Raw genomic sequence first — 22,235 nt, 5'->3', positions numbered from 1 at the left:
CATGGCAGGGGGCTGGGCTGGATGGCCCTTGGGGGTCTCTTCCAACTCTGTAATTCTATGCTGTCCAGATCTATCGTGATGGTGGGAGATCTCCAGGCAACACTTGCCCGAGTCCTTTGGTTGGGGAAGAGGCGCCACCGGGCAGGACCCCCGCCCTCCCGCTGGCCCAGCACATGGCTCTGCGCCGCCTTTCCGGACAGCCGCCGGGCCAGCCAGACCACGCGCGCTGCGCCCAGCAGGTGGCGCCCTCCGCCGCTCTGCGGAGCTGCCCAGGCGGCGGGGCGGGGCGTTCCGTGGGCCGGCCCGCGGGGCTGAGCTGGGAGCGCAGAGCCGCCAGACAAAGGCGGGCGCCGCAGCCACTCCGCCCGCGGGCCATGGCCGGGCTGCTCCTGCTGCTGCTGCAGCTGCGGGGCCGGCGGCGGTGGCGGCGGCGGCGGCTGCTGCTGCTGCTGCAGGGGGCCGGCGGCGCTTAGAGAGGAGAGGCCGGGCGGGCCGGGCGCGCGATGGAGCGGTGGCGGCGGCGGCGGGGCAGAGGCGGCTGGGGCCGGGCGCTGCGGGGGTGGCTCTGGCCGCTGCTGGCTGTGCTGGCTCTGCCGCGGGCCTCGGAGGGGCGAGTCCCGGGAGAAGTGGACGCGGAGGTAGGGGGGCCCGGCGGGGGCGGGCAGCGGAGCCGCTCAGGGTGTCTTGCCAAAGGCGTCCTTCTTGCGCCCTGACTGCCGGCTGCAAAGCGGCGCTCGTGTCCCACGCCTTTCCCCCGGCTGCCAACCCGAGTGTCCCACCGGGCAAACGTTGCATGCGGCGGGAGAGCGCTGCCTATGCTTCCTGCCTGTCCTCCAAGGCCCCGGGCGGGAGGCGACGGCGGCTTGGCCACCCGGTTGGGCCGCTTGGCTAGCGGTAGCCGCAGTGATGCTCGTCGAGCCCCGGCTGCCGTCTCCGGGAGGGGGGGGGGCTTTGGGGCGCCCCTGGCTGCCAAGGCCAGGCGAGCTGTGCCCTTTGCCCAGGGAAGCGGCAGGTTGGGGCTTGGCACGGAGGCTGAGCAAACATCGCTTTGCGCCTCCGACGGCAACACACCCAACCGGGCAAAGTCCTCGTGGAAGCATCACCCCACCCGGCCGTCAAACAGGGGCCCTGACCCGTCCCCTCCGGGCCTATTGCCAATCCCAGTGGCAAGAAACGGGGGAGGGCACCTGCTCTGCTCCGGAGTGGAGAGTTCACCTTGGGGGCTTCGGGGCCAGGGGCTTGCTCGGGGGGTGGGGGGGAGATTCTGGCAGTCGAAGCCCCCTCGTGGATCTCCTCTTCTGCTTTCCACGGGAACCGGATCTGGCTTCCCTGGTGCGGTGCCCTCGGTTGGGGGCTCAGAAGGAGCAAAGGAAAAGAGCCCCTCCCGTGCTGTCCAGAACCAGGACAGGAAAAGAGCGCATCTTCAGGCCAACCTGGATGGCAAGAGCCAGCAGCACCGCTGCAGCAGGGGGAGGGGGTGTCCAGCGTTGCAGCCGGGGGTCCAACCAAGCCTTGCAGGCCCAGCGCTGTTGGGCATGACAGGTGCGTGGAGAGCGGTCTTGGGGCTTCTTGGCTGCAGGCGTTGGTGTAGCACCTTAGCCCGTTCTCCTCTGGATAGCACCTCACATTTGAACAAATCCCAACCAGGCGGAAACCTTTAGAGCTCCCTGCTCAGTTCTTGAGGCCGAGCATTAAGTTGGAGAAATCTGCGGAGGTAACTTTCAGCACAAGTCTGAGGGCCAAGACAGTGTACCTTGCTGCCTAGCAACCTGCAGCAGGCAAACGTGTGACTTGGTTTTTAAAAAGATTGTGTGACCTTAAAACACACAGTCACACGCCCCATCTCCTGGGGATGTTCCAAATCCTGCCGAGCCTGTTGGGCCGAAAATGGCCGTGGAAATGAATACGCCTCAGGAAGTAATTCTGGAGCCCTTGTGAAAGCGTTTGTTTCCAGCCCCGAGATCTAAAATTACTCTTGTCAACACTTGGAGTTGCTTATTGGCACAATCTTGTCCCATTCAAGCGTGGCTTTGCGGCACACCCAGCTCACAGACCGGACTCCTGAACAGGAGCATTGTCCCTTTGGAGCGAATGGTTATATCATGCCGCCTCTGTGAAATATGTGCGTGTCTTAGGGAAATATTTCCATTCTCTGCGCCTGTGGTCAGCATGCAGGGTTTCCCAATGGCAGACCGAGCATTTAAGTTAAGGGAAGTTTCCTGATGGGCTGCTTGCTGAGTAAAGCCACAAGCGACCAACAGCGAGTAGCCCTGTTAGTTGAGTCTACTTGGTTGAGACCCTTCCTTGGCCGTGGGAACTCATGTCCTGTGCTGTGCTGCCATGTTTCAGGGGAAGCACTCGGACCCCTTCCGCACATGCAGAATAATGCACTTTCAATTCACTTTGCAGCTGGATTTTACTGTGCGGAATAGCAAAATCCACTTGCAAACAGTTGTGAAAGTGGATTGAAAGTGCATTATTCTGCATGTGTGGGAGGGACCTGGGTGAACCTGTTGTTCAAATCTCTTGAGCTGAGTGACCCCAGATGTGTACACTGGCTTAAAGTGCCACTGGGTCCACTCAGTTTGTGTCTCTTTCCAGGCTGCTTCTGGGTCTGTCAACATGTGTCTTTCTTGATAGCTTTTAAGCTTTCTTGGAGAACAGCTCGCCTAAATGAAAATACACTGCAGGAAATTTAACATTTTAAGCCATTTGGCTTTATTCTGCACGTTCTTGCTGTTTGGTAAAATAGCTGCTACAAATATCCACCTTGCTCTTCTGCTTTGCATTACTATCAAAATTCTTCCTTGTAGGCCTGGCTCCAGTCTTATGGCTACCTTCCACCATCTACCCGCCAGATGTCTACTTTGCGCTCGGCTCAAATCCTCTCCTCTGCTGTGTCTGAGATGCAGAGCTTCTACGGCATCGCTGTGACAGGTGTCCTAGACGAAGAGACAAAAGCGTAAGCTGCTCCTTGGAAACCTGCAAAAGGCGGGGGGGGGGGGCGGGGGTTCACCTGTTGTGGCACAAGGCACCTGTTATTTGGGGAAAGCTGAGCAGGTCTGGGAGGGTGAGATGAAGTAAAGAATGGCTATTTCACTTGTGCCTTCTGGAGTCTCTGTTTTCTTTTCTTCTGTTTCCTGCTCTCCCCCTCTTCTATTCTGTCTTTCCAGTGGAAAATCCAACCCAATGCGAATAGATATTTCGGAATGCCATTCCTGTGTTTCTTATCAGGGTGCTTTTATTGGGCCTTGATACATTTGTTGTTTAAGTAGGTCTTTTGCATTAGTTTGCTGTCCATGTGTATATGCCTGTTTATTTTCTCTCTTCTATATCCCTTAACTATGTCACAGGATCCATTCTATTTAATGCAACAACATCTGCGTATAACATAATATGTGATTCCTTGGGCCCTAATTTAATAGCTTTTTCAACTTTCTCCTGACAGTTTGCATTCACAATGCTGTTTGTAAATATTATAAAGAATCAAGGGCAACAGACTCATTAATATGTTCCTCTTTTCTGACATTTCATTAACTTCCAATTTATGTCATATTTTGCATCCTTATAACACATAGTAACTAAGAAACAACATTCCATACTGGGGTCTATTTTTTTATGGAATAGAATTGAAAGCCTGCTTTCCTCAACATCTGAAAAAGCTGATATTTAAGTAAATTTGCTTTGCCCCACCAAACTCTATATTACCTTTCATCACCCTAAATTAATGTCTGGGATGCAACGTAAAACTGTGTCATGATCAGCATCTTTATCTTGTAGTCCTGAGAAAGGAAGGCTGTTGGAAGATTTTCAGGGCATGTGAGGGAGGGAGCTTTAATTCTCAAAAGCTTATAGACTGGGAATCTTGATACTCTTTAAGATGCTACTGGACTTTAATCTTGCTATTCTACTGCAAACCAACACAGTCTCCCACCAGAACTGGAAAGTAATTTATATATTATAGGGGCAGTCTAATTGGACTTCCCATCCATCATGAGCCTCTTGTTTTTATTTTAGCTTCTTTTTGGCTTCTTTTAGTACTTAGCACTCATAATATTATATATTGGCTTCTTTTAGTACTCATCCTCATAATATTATGGGGAAAGGTATTTGTACCCATACACTACTTAGGTTAGCTTTTCTTTGCTGTTGAGCGTTAATAGATGTGAGTTCTAAGTCTTCTTCTTGTGGACAGGTTGCAGAGTTCCTTTGCCATTGGATCCTGAAAAGTATAGTAAATTTAGATGTGGATCCTTCTCCAGAACGTTTGCAAACTCCTGCCTTTGGCTATTAAGATGAAATACAAAGCTATTTTGTTTAAAAGGCATTTAGGGGAGTGAGTTTGATGTGACAATAGGGGTTTGTGTCTGTAGTTTCATGTGTGGAGATTTTTTTAATAGTTGGTTTTTGTTGATCATTTTGCTTTGAACTTGGAAATATTGTATATAAATAATCTCTTGTTTAATTTGGTATTTGTTAATTAGGTATTTATCACGTTGCTGTGCCTTGGTATTTGTGACTGATTTGATGCGGTTAGCAATTTGTGCTTAATCGTTTTACCCTGAGCAAATAATTTGCCATATTTCTATATTTGATTTTTTTATGTGGAAGCTAAGGATTTTTAATACTATTTACATCTGAGATCTTTAATTGATCTCTGTAAAATGTTAATTCCATTAATGTTTCCTCTTTAACTTGTATTTTCATTGTTATTTTTTAATTCTTATGCTTGGCATAGTGAGTTCTCCTTATTTCCTCCCTTCAAAGCTATGAAGGATAAGTGTCCTCCAGTGAAAATTTTAAATATTTCCCACACTGTAAAAATAAATGTTGGGTGTAATTTTGATATGAAAATCTTTCAATATCTTCCTTATCAGCTAATTTAAAAATGATCTAGTCACCATAATTTGTCTTGCTTAGCTCATACAATGTACTATTGTTGCCTGACGTGACAGAACGTGTCAGTACTTTTGATTCTCTTCAATATTTATAATGTATTCCAAGTTCTTGAATGAGTAGGTTGAGCAGAAGTGAAAAGTATATCTTTGTAGGAGATGTAAAACATGCCAACTGTTCCTTAACCTTTAAAGATTCTTCTTATAACACCCTTTGACAAATTCATAGATTCATTAAATGTAACCGTTAACCTATTTCCTCAAGTCCATCATACTTCTGAAAGCGCCTGAAACAAAAAAACCTGGAATTTTATTAAACTTCTATTGAGAATGTTTCAAATGTGATTCTGATAAACATTAGTCTATAAACGGAAGCCCGTAGCCCACTTTCGATATCAGCCCCACCAGTCAAGTTTACAATGCTCACCCTTTTTGTTCATATAGCACTCGATAGTACATTTTAAGTGATAGCAGCTATATCTTTGCTGAAGGAAAAAATGCTTTTCTAATTACTGTTTTATTCCATTAATCCCTTGTGCTGCTTAATTAGTTTCTTGCAAGAAAATAATTTCTGTTTTCTGTCTGAATTGTCTTTGCCTTTTAATATTAATATTTAGCTCCCTTATATTCAGCAATATCCACATTCGTCTTCTTTTCTCAGTATATCAAAGAATGTAGTACAACCTACACAATCAGCTCCCTTAGTATACATCTTGTGTTTTTTTTGGTCTTTATAAGCTTTTTTATTAGTTCTTTAAACTTTTCTCTGTTTATCACAACCTTTCTCTCTCTAAAATGCTGAAACGCCGGCAAATCTATCCCATCTGTACTTTTTTCTGCCTCTACAACCCCTACTAAAAATGTAAAGTTTCTTCATCTGTTTAAGGCTTTGGAATTTCAGAACCATTTATTTGGATCTAAATTTCTAAATATATTCATAATTTTATCTCACTCAGGCAAGTTATACAGTGAGAACGATACAGACTGTTAACCAGCAGTGTTCTTTTCAATATATATCAGAGTGCTTTGTGTTGGGTTTATGGTGAAGTCTGTTTAAATTCAAATGACAATTGATGTTAAAGTTTTTAAACAGTAGCTTTAATTCAGTTCATATAATAGCCATGAGTGTTAAGGTGCTATATGCTATAGTTAAATTCAGGTAGTAGTGACAGATGTTAAAGCCAAGTTAGCAAAGTGAAATATTTACCTCACGCCAAAGCTCCAAGTGACTTTGAATAATGGTGGATGTTCAAGTGCTTTATACAAAATCATAATTTTTCAACAAAAAAGTATCATATCTGTCCATTTCAGTGGACAGTACAGAGTTTAGTGACCAAGTTAAAGTCCAAATATCATCATATAAAGGTATCAGTAAATGTGGTTTGCTTCTATCCAGATTATATTATTGAAATATTTTAGCTTTAAATATGGCAGTTTCCACCACCACTAACGGTTTACTTCAATTCAAACTCCAGATGTGTGGCTCTGTTATCGAAACAAGATATCCACTAAATTTTGTTCGTGGATTTTGCACCTCCAAGGCTTAATATTCTTAACAGCCTCAATATTTTGCAGCAGTTCTGTGTAAACGAGGAGCTAAAATTTCAAACTGAAGAAAGTTATGCACCTCCAAATAACAGAAGTCCACAGAGAGCTTAGCTAATACAACTTAAATGAACTCAAGGAAGATAGGATTCGAGTGATTCTCTGCCTTTTGCTGCAAAAAGGGAAAATAAAGAAGCAATTTATGACAGTCTAATGACATAGGAGTTGCTTCAGAATGACAAGCACCAGCACTTCCCCCAGAGCCTCTGTCATGGCCTTGAGGTGCAAGCCAGGAGCTTAAGCCCCCAGAAATGGCTCTCCTCTGAGCTCCCCAGAGATGGCTTAGATAACAGGCCTCCCATTTTCCTCCCTGCGATGTACACTCAGCGCTGCGATTTCACACCGATAGCTTTGCACCAATTTTTAGCTGGTACCAGTGAAATTCACAGAAATATGAAGCCTCAAATGGCTGTTGCAGTGTTTGCTGCCAGATGCCTAAGTGGGAGCGGGAGGCCAAGATTTGTTCAGCCAGCTGGAGAGAGAGTCTTTCCTACGGAGAAACTTGTTAGGATACAGTTCCCACGCAAGAAACCAGTGGGGTCACTGTTTGAGAGCATGAAGGCTCATGAAAACATGTGGGTTCGATCTAGCAGTGTGTGAGCAGACAGGAAAATGTGTCTCACACGCTTTCGCTTGCGCAAGAGCCACAACTGCATGTAGCACTTTGGTAGTTCGGGTGCCAGATTAGGATCTGGGCGTCTTAGATTCACATCGCACTCTGCCATAGAAGCTGTCGGGGTGACCTTGGGCAGGTATGTACTCTCAGCCTAATCTACCTCACAGGTAGTTGTGAGGACAAAATTGAGAGGGCAATGACATAAGCCATTTCGGGTTCATGTTGTGGAGAAAGGTGGGGTGTAAATAATCCATAAGCATAAATAATCCATAAGCATGCTTTAATACAGTTTTTAATGAAATAACCATGTATATGTAAATACAAATACAATATGTGCAGGGGAAATACTTTATGTTGTGTAATGAAAGGTAGTGAAGGTAAAATGGCTTTCATTTAGCACAAAGCAAACTGTCAGGAGCAATTACGGCTTCTACTTGCCCAAGGACTATTGCAAACGCAGAGGTCTTCTGTGGGATCCAACCCAGTGGTTAGGAAGAACTTGTTCTCTGATTTTAAAATAGCAGAAATTTTCACTCCAAATTTGCCTATGCTCATGAGGATTTGGATGAGATCCTTCACAGCGTAGCCTTGCTTGGCTAGGGATATGTCAGTCAGTCAGTCAAGTATTTATTGTTTGAGCCATTGGCTATAACAGTACAAAAATACATGCAGTTAAAACAGTAACTTAGTTAAAACAATTTAAATTAAAACAATAATTTAGTTTTACGTTAAAATATAAATTATTAGTGTTCGCAATCTCTAAATTAAAATACCCCATCAAATACATCAGATGTTTTGCAGCTCTTTCTAAGGTCTAAGCACTTTTCCAGTAATTCTTACAACATTAGTTCAAACAGTAATTTTAAATACTTTGTTTCGTAGTTTCCAATAGCCAGGGCAAAGAGAGCCATCTTATAAGAAACATAGGAATCATTATCAGATAATAAGAAAATTGGGGTTTTCATCACCTGACAAAAAAGCTGTCCTAGGTAGTATTGGTCTAAAACCCTTTTCCTTATTTCCTCTCAGAATATAAATATTGTGAGAGTATGTAGTGGAAGAGATCCCTCAGGCTCTTGTTTTCCACAGATACAAAAAAGCTGAGAAAATGGTGGCTGTGTGTATCTGCCACTAAACACTGCTGAAGGCACTGATTGAAATCTAATAGAAGTATAAGCTATTCTTAGGTTTCTTGTTAGTGTAGTGGTCAGATATGTAGCTCTAATATGATCTCTTTTAAATAGTTTATACCATGGAGCAGTTTTTGTCTGAACTATTAATTGTCTGTTTATTCTGGCATCTTCTCTGTACACCCAGTCTCGGAGTTCAGCATTGGATGGCTAGGGATATGGATTTCAACCTTTGGTAATGCCACCTGTATGCAGGAACTTATGTTTTAGTTAACTGACGCTTCATGATGGATTTCTCCACCCCTGCACACAATTTGTTCCCAGGGCGCACATTCCAAGAATGTGTCAAGGCTTTCCTGATGTGGAAGGAAAAAGATGATGCTTGCTTGGTTCTTTAGCACATTCTGGGAATGCTGAAGCAATGGCCCTTTCCGCACGGGCCAATAAACCCAGGGTAACAATGGGATAAAACCTGTTTTGGGGGGGAACTTTGCACAGTTCCCACCCCTGGCGCGAGTCTGCCCCTCATTTCCCCACCACCACGGGTTATTCAAGAATCGCGCTGTCTGCGATTCTTTGGTGTTAATGCAGGGATGACAGTATGACTGTGGAGGTCCATGCCTGCCTGGCCCCATAGCTATGCAATGGAGGGAGGTTTGTTTGAGGGAAACGCACCTCTGTGCAAAGGCGTGACAGCAACACACATTGCCTCCACGGGCTCCATTTGCTGCCTGCATGGAGGCATGCAAATGCTTCAATGGCAACGCAGATTTCTTTGCCCTGACTGCAACCCACTGCACTTTGCCTGTGCGGAAGGGGCCAAAGTGTGATTTCCTGCTAGGCTTTAAGTTGTAGGGGGCTTGGCCTCATATCTCCTCAACTCTCCCATCTATTTTCTGCTCACTGGCTATTGTGATTTGCAGGTGGATGAGGCGGGCCCGCTGTGGAGTCCCTGATAAGTTTGGAACTCAGGTCAAAGCCAACATGCGGCGTAAGCGATACGCACTGACTGGACGCAGGTGGAGCCAGGAGCGTTTGACTTTTAGGTATGTCCTACCATCCAAGCCTGAAGAAGGACTGTTTTCTTAGGACTTCGCTGTGGGGTTGGCAGCTGGAGAGGCCGGAATATCCCAATTCAGGAGCACACATGTCCAAAATTTGTGCTTGAAATAGATTGTGTGATGTGGTTTTGCCTAGATTTCTTCAGGGTTTTTTAAAAAAGATTTCAGCATCAGATTTTGTAGAATACTTAGGGCAGGGGTAGGGAACCTGCGGCTCTCCAGATGTTCAGGAACTACAATTCCCATCAGGGGCCTCAGGGGAAAGGTCCTGAACATCTGGAGAATTGTAGTTCCTGAACATCTGGAGAGCCGCAGGTTCCCTACCCCTGCCTTAGGGGTAATGGGGGCAGCATCAGGCAGAAAGGTTAGGATGGCATTATGAGGGGGAAATAAAATAGGTTAGGAGCAGAATGCCTTCTCTGCCCAGATGGCAGCCCTGTTGAAAACTGGTGGGGTTTTGGCAGGTATCTCTTACATTCTTTCAGATTTCTTTATAATTGCGAAGGTTACATACATCTCTAAAGAACTGAGAATGATTTGACTGGCATTTTAATTGGCTGTACCACATAATGTTCCCTCCAGTCATCTCATATGTGGAAAAGAAATGATTCTTTAGCAATATAGCTGCAAGTTTTGCCCCAGCTAGTTTTCCAGGTGCCTAAATATGTGTGGAAGAATATTTTATCCCAGAGGCTGTATAAGACCATAAAGGCCACTCAGATTTCTTGTGGCATGGGCAAGAGTCTGGTGAGCCCTGTGCCTTGGGGACAAGGTGTGTCCTTTGGGTATGTTCTAACATCCAAGGAAAAGAACAGCTAAACAAGCAACGTGGGACCTCAGGGGAAAGGTCTTCCTGCTGTTTTCAGTCTACCGCCGATAATACACAACTGTGGGTGTCCCTTTCTTCTTTTGCTTCTAGCATCCAGAACTACACAGAGAAGGTGGGCCGCTTCCATTCTTACAACGCCATCCGCCGAGCCATCCGAGTGTGGGAGCAAGCAACCCCACTTGTCTTCCATGAGATCCCATATGACGAAATCCATCACAAAAGGAGGAAGGAGGCAGACATCATGGTGCTCTTTGCCACTGGGTTCCATGGGGACAGCTCTCCCTTTGATGGGGCCGGGGGCTTCTTGGCGCATGCGTACTTCCCGAGTGCCGGTTTGGGAGGGGATGTGCACTTTGACTTGGACGAGCCGTGGATGCTTGAGAACAGGGATGTGTCAGGTAAGGAAGCATTTTAAGGTGTGAAGACAGTGTATGGGTATATGCTGTTCATAAAGTGAAGTCAAGGGGCATAAAACTCCATCAAGAGGCTGGTGGATGCTGCAGTCTCCTGACTCACTACAATCTGTAGTAGCTCTGCACTTTTTAGAAATTTTAATTGGCTGCTCTTAAAATGTTTTATCAGATTGTAGCCTTGTACCAGTATCAGTTAATTCTCACAAACTATGGAACCTCTGAACTCTTTCACCATCATTATGTGTAACTGCTAGTTCTGTTGGTTAATAATGGCATTCACGCCTCACCATTCTATCTTGATTCCTCCATTTTTTTCCCTTACATTGAGAATGTGCACTTGAAAGATTCATGGTAAAATTGACACCAAACTTCAGCCCAGTTTCGTCCTCCCCCTTGTAATTTTCCCCATAAGAAGAACTCCCAGTATGGTTTCAGCGTGGTATAGTCTGATCTCATCAAATATCAGAAGCTAAGCAGGGTCAGTACAAGGAAGGGAGACCTCTAAGGAAGACACTGTAGAAGAAGGCAACACAAACAACCTCACTTGGCTTCCTAGTTGGGATTGCCATAAGTCTGCTGCAACCAGACACCATTTTACACTCACATACCTGCAGACGTGAGCTGTGACTCACTAGTCTCACATGGAAATAAATGTTCTTAGTCCTGAATATGCTCCTGAACTTTTTGTTTTATCAATGTGGAGCTGGTTCCAATGAGCTGATCATCATCTATGGACCCTCTTCTGGGTCAATCCTGGGTTTCATTTTTATTTTTGAGACCAGGGGTTTACCTGTAGTTGATCTTGGTTTTGGACCTGATTAGATTAGATTAATTTTCTGTTTCCCCCATAATTCTGAGAAGCAAAAATAAAGGCAAGGTAGAAGTGCATGGAATTCAGGAGACCTCCCTTGCCTCTTCCCAGAGGGCAACAATCTTTTCCTGGTAGCTGTCCATGAATTGGGGCATTCTTTGGGCCTGGAGCATTCCAGCAATCCTGATGCTATCATGGCACCTTTCTACCAATGGATGGACACTGAGAATTTCCAGCTGCCAGATGACGATCTCCGTGGCATCCAGCAGCTCTATGGTGAGTGCCTTTAATCCTACAAATGTTTTATGGCCAGAGCCAGCTGTTAACGTTCTTGAAGCATTACGTGGGTTGCACACAGGGCAGCTGTATACTTCTTCCTCTCTGGGTGGAAGGGGAAGGGTAAAAAAGAAATTTCAGAGCAGTCTTTTAGCATGATGTTTAGAATAAAATAGCTTGTTCTAAGAAGGCACGTGTCTTAGCATTTACAGACAGAGCACTAAAATATTTGCCATTTTTAGTTTTGAAACTTTCTGGGAACCCCAAGTGCTTTGTCTCCTGGGCTGTTTCCCCTAAGATGTTTTGCTCCACTTTGGCTTCCTTATAACAATGCTGTTTTCAGAAGCATCCATAACGATATCATCATCTATTTGTTCTGTGCTTTCCCCTGCCTTGCTTCGGTTGTTCCCAAACCTGGTTCGGTATGATTTTTTCACGCACAGAGCAGTCACATCGCTCCACTATGCCTTGTGGAAAGGAAGATGTGAATTTTTGCAGGTCCTACCTACATCAGTTCTATTTTGGCCATTTTGCTTGCCTTAGCCCCTACAGCTACCACCACCACCACCACCCCCGCACACTGGAGGGCTTGGCGGGGTAGGGGATCGAAAAACTGGGAATTGTTATAGTTTATAATGATTTAATATATTCCAGCTTTCTTTTTTTTTAATTAAGCCTTTTGCCCTTTTTACTTTAAAGTTATAAGGGGAAAGATGCAGCCTGCACCTATATGTTCATTTTACATAATGGGCTGGTACTATGTAAAACCCCGCCCATTGGCCAATGCCAGTCCTACTTATTCTTCCTTTGAATTTGGCTGTTTCACAATGTGGCTCTAATTAAAGCGCTTCTGCCACAAAATACTGGCAAATGCAACCCCGCTCTCATATTCTTTTTTTCCTGTCTCTCCCCCTTCCTTACTTGAGTCCTTCCTTTTGAAAGAAAGAGAACTAAATATTCAGCCAAGGAGAAGAGTCAGGTGTCTGCCAGTTTGACTCCTGAAACAGCTTTTGGTTATACCAATGTATGTGGGCACTGTCCTTCTCCCCAGCAAGTGACTCTCCCTGGTGCCTAGCGATCTCTGCCCAGATCAATGTTCTTGTGATCCTCAGGTGCCCCAGGAGGACAGCCGCAGCCCACCAAGCCCATTCCTACCGGTATGCCCAGAAGGCCAGAGCAGAGAACCACTCGGTCACCACCTGGTAAACCAGGGTGGCCTCCCAGACCAGGCAACCCAGATCAGTCAGAGCCCAACATCTGTGACGGGAACTTTGATACGGTGGCAGAGCTGCGTGGAGAGATGTTTGTCTTCAAGGTACTCCTTTTTCTGTCCAGTTACTCTTTGTTTGTTTGGAAGTTCCAAGTATTAAGATGAGATCCAACCTGTAAATAAAGAGGGCATCATCACACCAAATTTGGGATGGGGAAGGGGCTGGCAACTTTGTTTAAAAGATAACTTTTTTTGTATCCAACCTGTTCATTATATCTGGCCCTCCAGGCAGATTGCAAAACACATCAAAAATATGACACTCAGTTGACGGATATTTCAGTTCACTCCCTTCTTCAGACCTGAAGGCCTCCTTGCTCTACTGTTCTGGCTGCCATTTTGCCTCCAGGGTAGGGGGGGGGCAAAGGGTAAAAATGTCCCCCTCCAGAGAACCAGTGTGGTGTAGTGATTAAGAAGAAGAAGAAGAGTTTGGATTTATATCCCCCCTTTCTCTCCTGTAGGAGACTCAAAGGGGCTTACAATCTCCTTTCCCTTCCCCCCTCACAACAAACACCCTGTGAGGTGTGTGGGGCTGAGAGAGCTCCGAAAGGCTGTGACTAGCCCAAGGTCACCCAGCTGGCATGTGTTGGAGTGCACAGGCTAATCTGAATTCCCCAGATAAGCCTCCACAGCTCAGGCGGCAGAGCGGGGAGTCAAACCCGGTTCCTCCAGATTAGAATGCACCTGCTCTTAACCACTACACCACTGCTGCTCCTTGTGATCCTCAGGTTGATTCTAATCTGGAGAACCGGGTTTGATTCCCCATTCCTCCACTTGAGTGGCAGAGGCTTATCTGGTGAATCATATGTGTTTCCGCACTCCTACTTCCTTGCTGTGTAACCTGGGGCTTGTCACAGTTCTCTCTCAGAGCCCTTTCAGCCCCACTTACAAGGCATCTGTTGTGGGGAGGGGAAGGGAAAGGAGCTTGTCAGCCACCTTGAGTCTCCTTACAGGAGAGAGAGGCGGGGTATAAATCCAAACTCTTCTTCATCCCTGTGAAAACCCTACAGGGTCACCATAGGTCAGCATTGACTTGACAACAGTTTTTACCACCAGCACTGTGCTGGAAGTGGAGCAATTAAAGGGGAATCAGCCGTCGCTGGGAAGGGTAACAGGGTAGGGGGGGTGAGTGCCTCCTTTGCTGTCTGGACTGAGCCTGCTGTGCCAGCTCCTGCCTCTGGCTAGGGGCAGGATAAACCTTCAGTCTGAGGTGTGGCATTCTCCTTCCCTAAAGGGCAACTGGTTCTGGCGAGTTCGCTATAACCGGGTGCTGGTCAACTATCCGATGCCGATCGGACTCTTCTGGAGAGGCCTCCCTGGGAACATCGACGCTGCATATGAGAGGCATGATGGCCGGTTCGTGTTCTTCAAAGGTGAGGGGGCCTTTGGCGTGGGTTGAAGGTAAAACCAGTTATCCAAACTCATGCCTGAAAGGACAAAGGGGCTCTTTAACCTTTCCACGGTGTCAGCAGACCAGAAAACTCCCTACAGTTGTCTGGAGAGATTTCTTCCTCACACACACACACACACACACACACACGGGAGAGGGATGACATTGAAAGTCCAGCAGCCAGAGAGCTATTTGCCCTATCCAGGCCTGGGTCTGCCTTGGAGTGGGTTGAGACTCAGGCAGATTGACGCCAAATCAGGGTTCTGCTGGCAAGCTGGAAAAGAGGCTAGTTCTCTCACCTGGCATTGATGGCTTTTTTTCTTGTCCTGACTCCTGAGGGCCTCTTGGGTTGCAACCTGAGCCCACTGGGCAACAAGTTCTTGCCCGTATTGTTTACCACTGCCAGCTTCAACTTGATGTTCTTCTGTGTCCTGTCTTCAGGGGATCAGTACTGGCTTTTCCGTGAGGCAAACTTGGAACCGGGTTACCCGCAGCCCCTTACTAGCTATGGACTGGGCATGCCATACAGCAGTGTGGACACGGCCATCTGGTGGGAACCCACAGGGCACACCTACTTCTTCCAAGGGGACAGGTGCGTAATCGGCCTACAGACTGCCGCAGAAGTTTACCAGAGAGATTGCAGGAAGGTCTGAGCTAAGAGGGGCTCGTTCAGAAGGCAAGTTTGTAGGTGTAGAGCCGTGGTGGTGAACCTTTGGCACTCCAGATGTTATGGACTACAATTCCCATCAGCCCCTGCCGGCATGGCCAATTGGTTCGCCACCACTGATGTAGAGTCTTGAGGGAGCCAGTCAGGGCTTAAGCAGCAGGATTCGAGGCCAAAGAGGCTGAAGCGGAGATGGAGAAGGTGAGCTCAGAGGTTGTGGAAGAAAGAAAGAAAGAAAGAAAGAAAGAAAGAAAGAAAGAAAGAAAGAAAGAAAGAAAGAATGAATGAATGAATGAATGAATGAATGAATGAATGAATGCATGAATGCAAAACTCCTTCCTCCAAAGAGTTCCCTGTAGCCATATGTCAACAATCAATGATATGTTTTCCCAAAACAGTAGCACCAGTGTAGAGGAAAGAGAAATGGTGTGTGTTTGTATACTCATCCCCAGACATGGGTACCACCATGGTTTTAAGCACAGAGAGATCAGCAGCAGAAGAATACTGAGATCCGCTTTGCACAGTAGATTCTAGGGGCTCGGAAGTCTTTGGGTGCTTGTAGCAGCTATCTGCTGTGGCCAAGGAAGATGCCAGTGTGCCTGCTAATCTTTGGCAGTGCAGGTAAAAGCAGAGAGAATCAGTTTTCCAGTAGCTGCTACTGGTGTCCAGAGGCTTCTGTGCCTTAGAGGCTACTGCATGGATTTAAATAGAAGTCCATAGTAAGCGAGGATGTATCATCGTCTTTAGTATATGTGCTGCCGAAGCAAGCACAAAGCGAGGATGTATGGGGGGGAAAGGGAGCTGAGAGAGCTCAGAGAAAAATCTGCAGGGTTCAGAGAATAATCTGACATTGTGTGGTATATAGTTTGGTCTCTGAAGCAAAGCCGCTGTGAGCTTGGATGGAAGAATACTGGCGCTGAGCCAAGCAGGATGCAAATAAAATAGCTATTTCTGTTCCCAACCCTAGTAAAATAATGACAGTGATGCCTCTTGTGGACTTTCAGCTTCTCATAGTGTTCCCGGGAGTCTTGGGCAGCGCAAGCCTTCATTTTAACCCATTTTGTCACACAGATACTGGCGCTTTAATGAGGAGAGGCACAGTATGGATCCAGGCTACCCAAAGAAAATCAATGCATGGGCCGGGATCCCTAGTGCTCCCAAGGGAGCCTTTCTGAGCTCCGACGCAAGTAAGTACACAAAGAGAGAAACACAAACTCTAATAACCACCAACCTAAAGTCACAAAAACAAGTAAATAATAAGACCAAAGCTAATAATGATTTACCAAATTATCGCTGTTAATGCTATTTTTGTTAAAGTAGACCTTAAGCTGCAAGCAGTCCTTGTAAGGGGTAAACGGAGCACTCAAAGAAGTTCAGGGAGCAGAACCGAAGCATAGCAAACCCATTCATTTCTGTTGTGGAACAAGTTAGAGAGACCCACAGCCAAGCTGCTCTTTTAAAGGAGGGCACCCACAGATCTCTGCCAAATGAACGCGGCAAAGGATAAATAAAGCGTCCAAACTGCATTAGCCATCTGAATGTAACAGATTACTGAAGCTATCTGGCATTGACCTGAAAGTTTATGAAAAGTCTGAAATGTGAAATTGCTAACCTTTAAACAGGGTTTTGCAATTTACCATTAAAATGTGTCTTCTTAGCAGAGAGTGTAAGGATAGTCAGTGTGACAGCACAGCTTGAGTTAATAGAGAGGTTTAAGCCTTCTTGGAGAAGACTCAAGCATAACTTTTTGAAAGGAAAGCTTTGCCACATTAACTTCTGAGGGCATTAATGAACAGAGAATCAGTCTAGCGGCTGCCTTATACTTTGGCTTGGATCCAGCGAAAGCGAATTGTTTATCAGTGAGAGCAGCTGGGCTTAACTTAAGCTGAATCCCCACCGGGAAATTCAATCTAGATCAAACCAAGTTTGAAAATAAACTGCACCTTTTCATCGAGGTTTCAACCTCCCCACTGCAGCATGTTTCCAGTGAAGACATCTAGGCCTATCTCGGATTCAAGAAATGTAACAATCCCCACTACCACGCTATCAGCTTGGCGGGGCTCTCATGATTGGCTGCTGTGCCGTGTTGGGACGGACCTTTTTTCTCCTGCAAAAACGTTCTCATGTTATGACGTCAGCATATCATCACGTCTCCCCCACCCAAGTTTCTGGTTGGTTATCGTTCTCTCAGGCAGTGGGGAATTCTTCCTGAATCCTTGATATTTTGCATGAGTATCATGCGATTAATTGACTGTGGGGAATCAGCCTTAGTTGTGATTAACCAAATCTCAACTCGATTTAACTGGATTTAAATCAGAGTCCAGCTTTAGACCCTTCTGCAAAGGGGGCCCCAATTCTGCTTATGTCCCTTTCTTTCCTCTCCTCTTTTTTCTTTTTCTTCTCCTGTCTGCCTTTCTCCATCATTCTCTCTTTCTCTGTCCCGTTGTCTTTTCACAAGCAAACTGTGATGGCTCCACAGGTTTGACTCATCCTAGGTTAGGTATGATCCAGTTGTGGTTCACAACTCACCAAAGAACGATAGACATAACAGGTCCTGGATTAAATACCACAAGTCTTGCACAACATACCCTGTGAATGCCTGTTCTTCAGAGAATTTATTCAACCCAAAGAATGCAAGGTGCAAACAGTTCAGGACACATGCAGTCCGGAATGCTGGAAACATAGCAGCAATAGAACAAAAGACCATATGGGTTGGTTAGCTAATGTTTGGGGTATGATGGGGCAGGACTCACTAACTGTCCTTTCTCCTCACTGTTTTCCAGCTTACACTTATTTCTACAAAGGCACAAAGTACTGGAAGTTTGACAACGAGAGACTGAAAACAGAGCCCGGCTACCCTAAGTCTATCCTACGTGACTTTATGGGATGCCATGAGGAGGTTGCCTTGACACCTGAACCCCGCCATCGGTGGCCTAATCTAGGTAGGCCAACCATTGGTCCAGATGGCACTGAGGAGGAATATAATGTGGACACTCACCATGAGGAGGAAGAGAACGAAGCAGATGTGGAGGACGCTTACAGCGACAATGCGGGTGGTGGCCGGGCAAAGGATCAAGGGCGCAGCGGAGACAACGATGTGGACATTGTGGTACACATTGACGAATACCCTCTGACCCTCAGCATTGTCATGGTGATGGTGCCGTTGGTGCTACTTCTCGGGATTCTGGGCCTTGTCTATGCCCTTGTGCAGCTCCAGCGTAAGGGCACTCCCCGCATGCTACTCTACTGCAAGCGGTCTTTACAGGACTGGGTGTGAAACCCGACCGTGTCCACCAATGGCCTTGGTGCTCTTGATGTGCCTCTCACTACCTCCCAATCTCTCCCAGTGGGCTAGTTAGAGCTTTCTTTCTCCCTCCCCTCATCTCCCATGTGGAGGAGAGGCTCTCGAGGCCTCAGAAGGTATTTGGGGCTGATTGGTCACCTCATCTCTTCAGGACCAAAGCCGGCCTCGTAGCTTCCTGTGTAAGACTGCTGAAGGTGGCCTTAAAGATCTGGCATTCACACAGGCATTTAGTGGTTGGAAGAAAAGTGGGTGATCTTTCCCATTCCGTAGACCAACCAAGCTTGCCAAAGTGATATTGCTGGAATCCTCCAGTTTTGAGGCATGGCTTTCTTTTAGAGAGTGTGACCTATTGAGGGAGAATAATCTGATGGATCTCGTTCCCTGTTCTGGGTTCTAGTGCACGCATGATGGTCCAGACCCGTTTGCAAAAGGCCGAACGATGACCAGTCAGGAAGGGGGAGGGTGCTTTGCTCTATTAGATTCGTTTTTGTCCTTTCTGTGCATGGGCTCGCCAAGTTGCATCCTGATAATGCTGCTTATACCAGACTAATTGCTGGTGGGGGGAGGCTACTTCCTTTCCTCCAAGCGCTATTCACTGCCTCCCCCTCCAAATCAGCTGGGAAATAAGAGATGTTTGTTCCATTTGCTGTCATGCAGAGGACAGAGTGAATTTTGGGTGCCTTCAGATGTGCCATGCATCCAACAAAACTCGCCTTCGTTTTTCTTTTCTTTTTTTAAAAAAAATCTGGCCTTCTCACCTGCAGAACATTTGGAAAACTCTTTTACTGTAGTTTGTGGGAGTTACTACTCCTGATGAAGTCTCTGAAGCCAGAGGAAAAATAGGTAGGCCCTGTCATGGGGAGGCAATTCTGGTGTTTTCTTCCCTGCCAGGTGGTCTTACCTCTTCACATTTCAGTATGGTTGTCTGCTTCCATTCCCATGCCAAAAAATTCAGGTGACTTGAAAGCAGAGGCACGGAGCATGTGTGTTCTGCATAAGCTGGCCCCTGCAATGTGGTTCTTCTGGCCAATTGTGGATGCTCTGCTTTGAGTTCTTTCTCCTCTCATAGCTATTGGTCAGCAGCAACCAGTCGGTTCTACCCTGTGGAATGAATGTCGGGCGAATGGTGGATAACTACCTCCCGTGTCCCTGAGATTGCCAGGTTTTTGGCAGCAGGCGTACAATGAATTGTGGCTAGATGGTGTTCCCTAGCTTGACATCTGAGAGGCAACTTTTCAGCTCTCCCAAGGATGACTGCAGCCTGAATTTTGAGAACTGCAAATCCAAAGCCCAGTTTGCACCTGTGGGTCAGGAGCTATTCCCCTGATAGTTGTACATTTGTGATGTGTGGACACTGTCCCCCAAGTTGCTGCCCTGGTGCCACCAAGCAGCCAAACAAGCCCACGACCTGCTCATTCAGCAATTCTGCATGTATTTCTGTGGATCTGGAACGTGTATTTGGTATCTTCTGGGAATGGTTGCCCTCAGCCCGTTTGCAGCATAGATGGGAAATCTCTAGAATGTGACCTGGGCACGTGACAGGTGAAGAAAAAATGGCTGTAACCCTGATGCCTGTGGTGATATAGGAATAATCAAGTATCAGCAGAGTTTCTCTCCCACTTAGTCGTGTCCTGATAACACGGGGATAATTGCCCAGGCGGTAGCACTGAGCACGGCACGAATGTTGTGCAGTTGTGAGCGCTTATAATTTCCCGCTTTGAAATAAATTAGAACAGTGTTCTGATGGTATCACCGTGCTTTGTTCAAGCAGAAATGGCTCTTTGGATACCACAGGGCTGCCTTTTGTACAATTTGGAAGGGGGGGGGGCGCTAAAACTTTTGTTAATCTAATGACTTTTATGCTAGCAGAAGTGGATGCATGCCAGCATCTAGCAGCATGTCAAATTGCTCCAGTAGTTGGGGTAGGGAGACCTCTTGATGGGTCTACAGTGTCGGTCTGCATCTTTTTGTTTGCCCAGAAACCGCTTCCAACAGATAAACTGAGCAGGTAGATGCTGCAATTCTGGAAGCTGTAAGGTTGGACAAATTGCTTGGGGAGCAGAATGACCTAGCAGGCCATAGAGTTAGCCCGTGCTACAAATGAGTAAATCAAAGTATTAATGTCGGCCCCAAGTGAAGCAGGGAGAGGCCATGGCTTAGTGGCAGCAAATCAGCTTGGCATGTAAAAGTTCAGTCTCTGGCATCAAAAGGACCAGGTAGCAGATGATCTGAAAGACTTCTTCCGGAGACCTTAGAGAGCCAAGACAATACCAACCTTAATGAGTTCAGTGCAAGGCTGCTTTAGGCACATACTCAAGTCAGAGAAATGCAACTCTACAACCTGTGCTTGTTATGCAGATTAAGAGCTTCCAGTTGTTGTTGCCACTTATTTTGCCAACTTCTCATAACAAGGAGCAAGGGAGGTGCTGGGGCCACCCCCCAAGAATGCCCTTCTAGCTTCTCAGACATCTTTACACCCATAAAATCTTCACACCTGAGAGAGGCTCCAAGGTGTAGGTAATGCAGTTGGCTTTCAAGTTGTCCAAGATGGACATGGAGAACATCTCGACTTCTTGCATAAACTTGGAGCTTTATTCTTAAGGCATCCCAAAGGTCTTCCTTCCATTTTTGTTTTGAAGCAGTATTTCTTTTGTGGCTGCCCAGAAAGGAAGGCAGTGATGGAAACTGTGAGGGACAGGCCTTCAGATTGAAGGGGAAAATGGTGTTTTTCCTGATCCATGGCTCCTGCTTTCCTCTGACTTAATTCTCTTCAGGCTCCGTGCTGCTGCTGTCCTCCAGTCTCCTCCTTCCCAAAGCAAAAGCCCCATGTTTTCAAACAACCTGAAAACTGGGAAGCAGAATTAATGATACAGAACTGGGAATTGTGATGTTCAGGATGGGGTTACATGAATGCCTGGCTCTTGCTGTCTGTATGTAGGCAATCCAGATGGGTCTCTGCCTTGAACGGAACCTGTAGACCAAGCGTGTTCATCTCTGGTGCTCCAGATGTTCACGGACTACTATTCCCATCAGCCCTTGCTGGCATGGCTGATTGGCCATGCCACCAGGGGCTGGCGGGAATTGTAGTCCAGAACATCTGAAGCATCAGAGTTGGACACCCCTGCTGTAGATCCTTTCACTCATGTAAGTTGTTTAGGATTTTCTTGATCTTAGGTTGTCTTGGCATTCTTCATGCTGTGACAGTTGTGTGGGGGCTGAATTTTATTGATCTTTCTGAAGAGTGCCAGTATGGCACTGAGGAAAGGTTTTCGTCTTCTGCCAAAGTTGCTTCTAGCAGCTGCTTTTCTCTTCTTGCTGGCCTCAGGCTGTGTGCCCTGATCCACTGGATAGTTCCTGACCGCCTCTCCGCTGCGCCTTTCCTGTCTTGCTGCTGTTGCAAAAGAAGTCAGGTACATAGCTTGACTGGCTTAGGCAAAGCAGGCCAATGTGTGTACATCTTACTTGATAATACTTTGTGTAATTTTGGGGGGGAGCACAGACTTCTGGACTTCTGTAATGCAGAACTGGGCTAGTCCAAAGAGGATTGGTGTTTGTAGCAGTCGTTTCACTGGTGCCTGGCATTAAACTTGCTCTTTTGGGCCCTTCTCGAGGCCTAAACCCAATGCGGTCCTTGTTTTCTGTCTCCAAGTGCTGTCATTAGCCACAACTAGCAGTCTTTGCGGCGTTTAGGAAGGGTTGATGTTTTGGAAGTTTGGAAGAGCCTGCAGGGGGAAATGCCCCATTTATACAGAGGGTCATCTGAACAAAGCAAAATGGCCAGTCCTAGAAAAAAGAGAGTGACAAGGAAGTTTAAAAGGCCTGAATCTATGCAAAGAAAATTTCTCCTATTCAATATATACGCCTACGTTTATGAGGCCTCTGGCTCAGATGTTGGTTTACATAACCAGGAATCACAGAATCTCTCTTGCTCTGAGGACCGAGGCCTGAATTGCCTGCAAGGATGCCCAAAAGCT

General features: G+C 46.4%; 1 protein-coding gene across 1 annotated transcript; it reads left to right on the top strand.

The window, feature by feature from the left end:
- The first annotated feature begins 314 nt into the window (after window positions 1–314).
- Window positions 315–21,884, top strand: MMP15 (matrix metallopeptidase 15). The gene is made up of 10 exons (XM_048515571.1): window positions 315–638; window positions 2,814–2,962; window positions 9,170–9,292; window positions 10,227–10,534; window positions 11,472–11,636; window positions 12,749–12,951; window positions 14,138–14,276; window positions 14,735–14,885; window positions 16,029–16,144; window positions 17,741–21,884. The coding sequence occupies exons 1-10, from the start codon at window positions 504–506 to the stop codon at window positions 18,232–18,234; spliced, it is 1,983 nt and encodes a 660-aa protein (XP_048371528.1). The 5' UTR covers window positions 315–503; the 3' UTR covers window positions 18,235–21,884.
- The last annotated feature ends 351 nt before the right edge of the window (window positions 21,885–22,235 follow it).

This window comes from Sphaerodactylus townsendi, linkage group LG14, assembly GCF_021028975.2.
Source record: "Sphaerodactylus townsendi isolate TG3544 linkage group LG14, MPM_Stown_v2.3, whole genome shotgun sequence".
NCBI lineage: Eukaryota > Metazoa > Chordata > Lepidosauria > Squamata > Sphaerodactylidae > Sphaerodactylus > Sphaerodactylus townsendi.
The sequence above is the reverse complement of the archived record's forward strand: the minus strand, read 5'-3'. Positions and strand labels throughout refer to the sequence as shown.